Source organism: Zeus faber, assembly GCF_960531495.2.
Source record: "Zeus faber genome assembly, chromosome: 6".
NCBI classification, from domain to species: Eukaryota; Metazoa; Chordata; class Actinopteri; order Zeiformes; family Zeidae; genus Zeus; species Zeus faber.
Window position 1 is genome coordinate 27,554,547 of NC_137201.1, and position 9,754 is coordinate 27,564,300.

Here is a 9,754-nt window from a genome sequence, read left to right on the forward strand (position 1 = left end):
GTGGGCGTGTCGCCCATTGATGAGGACCACAACACGACACCTGCGTTGCTCCTCCGCGTTTATTAATCTGTGTACGGGCCGGGAGGTCACCAACCTGGACGACGACGGTACAGCCGCCGCCCACCACCGAAACGCCCTTGACAGCACCAGTCGCCCTGAGTGGGAACCTTCCGAAATGGCGGAAACCACAGAGGTAGTACAGGAGGTACATCCATGAGATGACGACAGTTCTGAGCTTTTCCAGGTGGTCCAGGGCCTTGAGAGGAATCGCTATTTTTGCTTGTAACAGACACACTCCACACTCCCACATGAACGGATCCATTGCACACACACACACACACACACACACACACACACACACACACACACACACACACACACACACACACACACACACACACACACACACACACACACACACACACACACACACACACACACACACACACACACACCGTGCAAAGGTAACCAACAAGATACACAGAAAAAGATAAACACAGACACGGCCATACACACTGGAGCATGGGTCAGTGGCTGACTACTGACAGGGGGAGCTTTGGCCAGAGGAAATGAACAAAGCAGGGGATGAGGGGGGTGGGGGTCACTGCAGTCTTTGGACCCCGGCGGCCTTTTGGAGGTGGAACCGTGCTGATGGGGGGAGGCACACACGCACACACACACACTTTGGGCCAGTCGTCAATATGAGATAAGGTTTAGGAGTCCGTATCGGTATCCTTTGACAGGTACATGCTAATATTATTTATCATTATTTGATTCTCAACTGAAGCACATCCAGCCTTTCCCTCTATTGTAATACCCTACAGCCATTGTGAGGAATTGTTGTTTTTTTGTAGTAGCTAGAGCAAAGTCTGTCTACTAGTCATTAGAAAACACCAGTACCCGGGCTGTTTTAATTGCGAAGCCAGCTCATCTCAAAAGCTTTAAACGGGTAATCCCGGATTGTACGGCTGACTGATAGTAAACAACCTCAAGCTTGGATCAGTGGTGACGTGCTTTCATGTCTTTACGTTCAGGTGTGGATGTAACTTAAAACCTACAGTAAGCCATTAGTGATTCATTTAATTATCCTCAGCAAAATGCCCTTTGGCTGAGTGGTAGGATTAGCCCGCCATTATGGCAAATAATAGTGAGAGCCTTTTGGGAGCTTGACTGCGTTACTGTCCTGGCCTCCACTTATTCCCCGCCCTCACGTGGACTGTGTGCTTGGCAACAGCGGCCGCATCATAAATTAAAGCGAGTCACGGTAGTCACATACAACCCACGACACACCCTTTCACTTTGATCTACACAGCCTATCTGTCATCACCCCGAAGGTCAATTATCCCTGTATGGTTTGTATGTCAGTCACGGCCCTGGGGGGCTGGTCCGACAAGAAGCAGACCACGCCTCGTCCTCCATCCCCTTAATACCAGACTACAATCAATCAAATAAAGAAACAAAAAAATTAATACTGAGACATTTTGTTCTTTGAGCAAACAAGCCTTATACTGTACGGCTGAGAGTATATTGTTTTCAGGAATGCAGCCTTTTCAAGTCCTGCCTGCGCCGCCGTCAGTGCTGCGCACACACACACACACACACACACACACACACACACACACACACACACACACACACACACACACACACACACACACACACACACACACACACACACACACACACACACACACACACACACACACACACACACACACACAGAGAGAGAGAGAGAGGGAACATGCAACAAGCTTTTTGTGGGCCTCGGCGGGAGTGACAGCGAACAAGTCCGCCGAGCTGAGATCGAGACTTGAAACTGATTGCCCAACCCCCGCATGGACTCTGAGCTTTTGGAAACAAGCCCATGAGACCACAAACGCTTTAGAGAAAGCGTGATAACAGGAGACTGTTGTACCTCGCCTGCGTGTCCCTCTGAGCTCCTTGCATACAAGCAATCCATCTCAGGCACTGACGGACGGGACTCTTCGGCTGGTTTTATCACAATGCATCCAAATAAAGCTTTGTTGTTTGGAATTGTGGGTAGCAGACAGAAAAAGGGGGGAAATGGGATGAGCGCAATAAATAAAACCTGCTGCTGCAAAAAAAAAAAAGAGTAGGATTTTCAAGGATGGATTGACACGCGTGTAGATTCTCTTGGTATATGAAAAAAAATAATAAAAAATTCTGCCAACAATTAATTACGTAAAATAATAGTTATGAGTCATTAAAACATTTCTAAAATGTTTGGCTTAGGCGATTGTTTTCCTTTTAGAATATTTCTAGCAAAAATAGTAATATTGAGACTGTTACAAATATGGGTGAATTCAGCACTTCTACATAACAGCCCTCTCCCCCATCAACCTCGCGGATAAGCTCAGCATGCACGCACCACATTGCGCGTTAAGACAGATTCTTTCACAGCGCAGCAGTGGGTCAAGGTTAGAGAAGCATTTTTCCGAATCGTTAAACCAAGCACGGTAGGAAAATCAACACGCGTTGAAACATCTCAGCCGCGTGTTGTGAAACGCCACACAAGCTTTTTGAACGGTTTGACGCAGCGTTACGGAGCCGGGGAGCTGCAGTAAAGCCCGAGACCAGGGCTCATTTGTGAATGAGAGGCCTCGCAGCCCCTCGCATCCCAGGTTCGGGAGAACAGGGTTACACCGGATCATTCCAGGTGTAAGCCAAGCATGTGCGTGCACAAACACCGGTATACAGACAAAAGCACGTGATAGAACCGCCTACAGGGGACACCTTTGCACACACACAAAAAAGAAAAAAGACGCACAAACTGTGTGAAGCACGCTCTGCATATGTACTTGCGCTGCTATGTCACCGAGTACGCAATGCACGCTCACTTTTGAGTAGATGGAGGAGGAGTGTTTAAAGAACAGGGGGAGAAACGCCGAGAGGCAGAGAGTTGAAGAGCTGGGGTTGAGCCAGGTGGCCTCCCCAATATGCTCATCCATCCACGGTGACCCACTGGGGAGAGAGGGGGGGGCGGCCCATTTTAAACCAACCCAATTCTCCTTTGACGCCGGGAAGCCCGCATCTAGATACGGATCTCCCTCGTCTACAGGTCTGCAGCAGTGAAAGCCGGGATCCAGAAACAAAGAAGCGGTTCTCCATCGGTGCAGAGCCGGCCTGGAGGCTGGACCTGTCCTGCCTTTGGTTGCCGGCTGTCAATAAAGCAGCTCCCCCATCGACCAGGCGTCACTCAGCGGGCGTCTTTGTAAGGATGCCCAGGATTAGACTAGAGGCCCAATGCATCTCTCCCTCCCGCTGACAGCTTCCCTCACTTACAAAAGATCATATCTTTATAACCAGGGATGCAAGACACCGGCACAGCTGTGTAGGAGCCGGAATGGTGAGGAATTGACGATTCATAATAACGATGATCACGATAACAACAACAACACAAACGCAGAAAATGATGGAAATATAGATATACATTTAAAAGGCTCAGCATGCCAGATGTAGGTACAGATATAAATGGGTCACTGTGCCGCCACAGAAATTAAAGATAGTTGTGTTTATCACACTTGACAAGTACTTGGCACAAGCTTGGGTCTTGATCTGATATAATAAATGGTATGAGAGGGTTTTAGGTTAAATGAAGCGTGGATGATGATCATCATCATTCCAGCAGTTGATATGCTGTATATCATCATCATCATCATCGTAGCATTTGATATGCTGTTTATCATCGTCATCATCACCATAGCAGTTGATATGCTGTTTATCATCGTCATCATCATCATCGTCATCATCATCATCATCATCATAGCAGTTTATATGCTGTTTATCATCGTCATCATCATCATCATCATCATCATCATAGCAGTTTATATGCTGTTTATCATCGTCATCATCATCATCATCATCATCATCATAGCAGTTTATATGCTGTTTATCATCGTCATCATCATCATCATCATCATAGCAGTTTATATGCTGTTTATCATCGTCATCATCATCATAGCAGTTGATATGCTGTTTATCATCGTCATCATCATCCCAGCAGTTAGGCTGTAAACCGCTGCGGGCCTTAAGGGAGGTGGCAGGTGGACAAAACAGCCCCAAACGCAGATGAAAAACGCGGCCGCTTACCTCAGCGCCACACGGACCGAGCTCTCGTCCTGGCCCGTGGTCATGGTTTCCTCCTCGGGCGACACAATTACGGCAAAGTGGGACCAGACACGCGCCGACCTCTAGTCATCGGAAGCGGGGAACAGAGCGAGCGCGCCCTCGCACCTGGGGAAACGGACCTCACCTCCACCCCCTCAACTCCGCCATTACTAATAATAACCGAACATCCACGTCACAATAAGTGCGCTAATTAGGAGGACGTCGCCGCGGGGCTCGCATCTCCCCAAGAAGCGTCTCCGGCGGTAGTCCCGGCGGCGGGCATTCCGGCTGCTGCCCGCTCTCTGTGCGTGCGTGTGTGCGTGTGTGTTTGTGTGCGTTTGAGCGTGCGTGTGCGTGTGCGTGTGCGTGTCTACGTACACGCAGCGCGCGGCGTTTGGTCCGACGCAGCAGGAGACGCACGCCGCTCGCGCAGCCCCACCCCTCCCGCCTGATCCGCAATGCGTCACCAAGCCACGCCCTCTTCCGCCATGTCCCCCCCCCCGTCGCCAGGTGACATCACGAACAAAATAGAACTAATACGCGAAAGAAAAGAAAAATAAATTTAAAAAATTATATATATATATTCATTACTTTATCAAAATAATAAATCCTTTTTTTTTTTTGCATTTAAAAAAAACCGCCGTTGTAGTTGTAGATGTAATGTTCCAAAATGACTGAATCAATCCAGAATGAATCTCATCAACTAATCATGCCATCTTGAATAATTTAATTTAATGTAATAATTTAATCATTTCACGTATCATCGATCACTGGACGTGGACCATGTGGTTACGCAAGTATTACAGGCCGCAAGTGACACCATTTAGATCGGGCCCGACTCGGGTGTTTGACGCTGTTTTGACCTTTTCCCTAAATATTTTTTCCAAGACATTTCTTCCAAACCCTTTTCCCGTTATTCATTGTGAAGGGTTGATTAAAAAATAAATAGATAGAGTAAAAATAGAAGCTATACATAAATAGGTGCTGAATCTTGATATGGGTGAAAAATAATCCGGGTCGTATGTTTTTGTTTAAGACCCATCTTCATCTTCGTCCCGCCTCCAATCTCCACCCGACATCCACACAGTTCCACCGCCTCCATCCCATGATATATTATTATACGGCGCCTGCGACGCATTGAATGGCGGGAGACCATGGCACGGGTTGTTTTTTTTTTTTAATGACCGTTTAAGAGCAAAGGAAACCTCTCAGCATGATTTCACTGGGTTGCTCTCAATTCTCCTTTTTGTTTCATTCCTCTAGATTGGATGAGTTGGTTTTTTTTTGTTGTTTTTAATAAACCTTATATACCGACTTGACTCCAAAAGTCCAATTGCCTTCACAAGACATCGGGACGGAATAATAAATTGGGTCGGCCGCAGTTTGGTTCCAATTTAAACTCCACGCAGAGCTTCAGCGCCACCTTGGGGCTGTCGACGATCAACGGGACCCGATCGCGGCTGTGGAACACTGGAGTTGAATAGCCTCAACCTGTTGTTTACAGGCCTGGGTGTGAATAAGCAGTGCATAGAATGAGTGGTGCTGGCATCAAATGAATAGTTAAAAAAAAATAATAATAATAACTAAAAAATAGAATAACATTTGTCACATTCTTTTAGTCGCAAGAGTTTTGGTTACAGGGTGCAGGCTCAGACAATTCAATGGGCCTCGGTGTCCGACGCAAGGAACTGAATAACAACCGTACCACTTTACTTGGAGTAGCACATTTTAGCAAATTCTATGCATGTGTGTCACCCAAAAAATGAAAGGAAACTACCACGCAGTATAAATCTAGTAGGCCTAATCGTTGTGTAGTTCATTATGGCTCAAAGTTCAATCCAACTTCATTTATATTGCACCTTTTCAATAAATCAAATGCAATTCAAAGTGCTTTACAAGCGATTGACAAACTGCAGGATGTTAAAAATAGACTTAGAGACTAACGCACACCGAAATAACCCACCCCCCCCCCAAAAAAAGTTAGTTGAATAGGACAATAATAAAATAATAAAATATGGGTAGTTAAGATTAAACTAGGTATAATACTAAAACCGTACGTAAAAACCAACCATCATTTTGAGAATCCAAACCTAATTTGCATTAACTTGAGCTACAGGAACACAAAGTCCTCAGAGGACGGGCTCAGTTTACCTGTGAAAGCCTTCGTCCACTCCGCCCCTTCCACCCTTTTAATCCTCGCAAGCACAGCCCTCTCCTGTTACGACGCTATCGGGTGGCAAGAAAAGGGAAGTGTAAATATAATAAAAGTCAAATAACAAAAGGGAACACGCCGCTGTGGGCGACAATAACCAAGCCAGCTTAAGCTGCGTCGGCGAGCAGAGCGACACTGCACGGGAGTCAGATAACCCAGTGGTAAAATAAAGGTTATAAAAAAAAAAGGTTAAATAAAGTCAACTTCAACTTTATGTGTATTTGAGGGTGGCGTGCCTAGTGTAAACATTTGGAAATCGTACACCAGTGATGGAATTTAAGTTTATTAGTTTAATACAAGGACGCATGCTCATACAAATAATCACACGAGTCAATAAAACATACACAAAGAGAGGGTGGCATGTCAAGAATATTAAACAACGCAAATCCACCCAACTGAGAACACACAGCTTTATATTTTCTATTTGGTCATTTCAGTCCTTTGTGAGTCTTGCCTGTGAAAAGGGAGTCGTGAAATACATTCCTTCTCTTCCTTGATGCTGTCGTCAAAAACGTTTGGCCGGCGTTGAAAAGCGAAGCGCCGTAACACCAGACGTCCCCGACTCTGAACGGCCGCATCACCCAACGCGACATTTCTGAAATGTTTTTATTTTTTTTTAATATTCCTGTATTCATGCGGGGTCTCCACAATAATCAGCCGAGCTCATCATTGTCACGTTTCCCAGACTTGCCCGGCCCTGGGGGGGATTCCCGCCGAGGAGAAATAATGACGTTTCAAGGACCAAGTCGCTCAAGCACAGAAAAACCGAGCGGTGACACGGATCTGACACAAGCCGTTGTGCAGGGTGGAGCTTTTCCAACAATGTGGACGCTGGGTTTACTGTGACGAAAAGGATCTCAAAGAAAGATCCTTTGCGGCTATAAACGGCTGTTAATGCGATTGGACGCGTGTCATCGGTGTGTGAGAATGGATGTTCTGCGCCTTAGGTCCTCAGCACAAACAGTCATTCAGGACGAGTGGATCGCCACTCTCGGAGCTGCGGAAAAACGGATATCACAATTAACAAAAAAACAAAAAAAGGCACGATGTGGTGATGCCGCCGCGTCGTGGCAAATCGATCAAGCCGGTCCACCGCGCATCATGCTCTGGGACGGTACTTACAGTTATGTAGGCAACGCCCGGTCCCGCCACGCCCGGTCCCGTGGCTCCATAGTGCACCGGGTCTTGCTAGAAAATTTGAGATTCGAGATCATACAAAGATCGTGCTTTTGATCAAGGTGCGTTCTCCCGCCGTGTGCGCGATACCCTCGTCCATCACCGAGTCATACATCAAATAAAAACATGAAAAAGAGGGGTGACCCCCGGTTGTGATTTCGACAGGGCGTGTGTTTTGAGTGGGGAAAATCTCCGACTCCAATCCATATTCCAGAGAGAGGTGTGGCGCAGACGACAGAATAAATAGCAAATGAAATGGTCGGTGATAATAATCCACTGATTATGTAATCCATACATAATCCATACATGATTATGTAATCCACTGATTATGTAATCCACGTTAAAAAAAAAACACCTGGCACAATGAAAGCTCGATGAAGGCCGCGCGCAATGTTAAGTCTAATAGGTAATTAAGTGCCGGTAAGTAAAAAACACGTTCCGTCAGTAACGCCGGAGTGACAGGGAAAGCTTTGGAGAGTCAGGAACGAGGAAAAGTGGGCGTGTCCGCTCTCTGCAATAGAAATTAAGAGTTCCTTTTTAAAGCCCACTTGGAATTCAAGCAAAAACAAACACAATCACACAATCACACGTCAATAAATGTAGTTAGCTGTAATTTGGAATTGCTGACACCCCAAACTGAAAAAAACCCAAAAGACCACAAGTGGCAGAGGAAGGAAGCCGGAAGGTCCTCAGTCTACTCCCCGTCGGAGGCGTCGTTGTCAGAGAGGTGGGAGCTGCCGCTTTTTACCCGGATGTACTGGACGTCGCCGCCGCCGCCGCGGGCCAACGGGCCGCAGGGGCAGAGGGGGCCCACGAAGAGGCCCTCGATCTCCTCCAGCTGCAGCCCCTGCGTCTCCGGGAGGCAGCCCAGGAGGAAGAGCAGGCCCAGCGCCGCCAGGCCCGCGTAGAGGAAGAAGGCACCTGCAGCGGGAGGAGTACAGCGGCGGGTTTTTTTTTTTTTTGTTTGTTTTTTGAAACCAGGGCGACTTGGCGGGGGGAAGCGACCTGCGGAGATATACTTATGTTGGGGTCAGTGGCGTCTCATTGGCTGGTGCCGAGGTCCTAGCTGTGACCTCCCTCAAATTAAAATTCCCTCTGAGGGAATGGCCAAGAAGTACATTTATTCTGTCCGTGCTTTCAGTTTGACCGTACAACAACAACAACAACCACAACAAAAAATCATATTAAGTATTTAGGTCAAGGCCAAAAGAAGCAAACCCAGACCCCATGTTAACACAGCGTGGGGGATGGGGAGGTTGGACTTTACATATTAAGAGAAAAATATTTGTATTCAATTTTAACAGAATAATCGATTATATATCCAGTCCGGAAAAAAAGGCCATAACGCTCAATTCTCTTCTACTCCGTGCACACACATGCCACTAGTAGTGGTACTCGGCTGATGCCCCTCTCTCCGTCCGCGGACAGGGCCCTTACCGTAGTAGGTGAGGTACTGGGCCACGTGGAGGAACGTGAGGGAGACCAGGACGTTGAACATCCAGTTGACCGCGGCGGAGCAGGCGTTCCCGGTGCTCCTCGCCCACAGCGGATAGATCTCAGAGTTCACCGTCCACGGCATGGGCCCCATGCCTACCGTTGAGACACACAGAGGAGCGGGGCCCTTGACGGTTCAGACGCGCGTGCGTAGGTGGTGCGGTACCAGGCATTTACGCAACGGAACGGAGTTCCGGGACCTGGGAGTGTCGTCCAGCCTGACGCAGACCACCTCATGGATTACCACTTTAATGTGCCAGGGTTTCTGGAGTTTAAGATGCAAGACGTATGAAGACCACGCAGACCGTGGTCAACGTCCCTCGGGGCTGGAGGAAACACGCCCCCATTGAGCGTTTGAACTCGATTTGTTTCTACCACTTGCTTCACATTGTCTATTACTATCTCTTATTGCAAAGTACTCTGTATTTTACAGACCAGAGATGTGCAAAAAGGAATCCATTTTCTCGGCGAATCAGGCTGATGGTATCTATATCCATCTATATTTATCCCCGTTTCAAAACGTTCAGAGACACATTCACACTTTTGTGACACTGTGTGCTGTTGTTTCCTCGGTCTCGCTTGTCTTGAGAGTCAAGAATGACGCCTTCTTTTGTTTCACAGAGGCGCCATTTATTATTAACACTGTTATTACCATTACTCTATGTGAAAGTATTTGGAGAGATAAGTATAAGCGGCATAATGCCTCGCAATGTAAAATAACATCTCCATTTCCTTCTGAACCCT

General features: G+C 47.2%; 2 protein-coding genes across 3 annotated transcripts in view; both read right to left on the bottom strand.

The window, feature by feature from the left end:
- kif21a (kinesin family member 21A) overlaps window positions 1–4,238 on the bottom strand; it is a 46,889-nt gene extending 42,651 nt beyond the window's left edge. The window contains exon 1 of the mRNA XM_080002204.1: window positions 4,111–4,238. Coding sequence (XP_079858330.1) covers window positions 4,111–4,154 — 44 coding nt within the window. The 5' untranslated portion in view covers window positions 4,155–4,238. The remainder of the gene's footprint in view (window positions 1–4,110) is intronic.
- A 2,377-nt stretch (window positions 4,239–6,615) lies between these two features.
- LOC307231845 (proton myo-inositol cotransporter-like) overlaps window positions 6,616–9,754 on the bottom strand; it is an 11,080-nt gene continuing 7,941 nt past the window's right edge. For both annotated transcript variants that reach the window (XM_080002705.1, XM_080002706.1), the window contains exons 10-12: window positions 8,954–9,106; window positions 7,463–8,437; window positions 6,616–7,337 (exon numbers count right to left, since the gene is read on the bottom strand). In XM_080002705.1, the coding sequence (XP_079858831.1) occupies window positions 8,211–8,437; window positions 8,954–9,106 (380 nt within the window). In that variant the 3' untranslated portion in view covers window positions 6,616–7,337; window positions 7,463–8,210. The remainder of the gene's footprint in view (window positions 7,338–7,462; window positions 8,438–8,953; window positions 9,107–9,754) is intronic.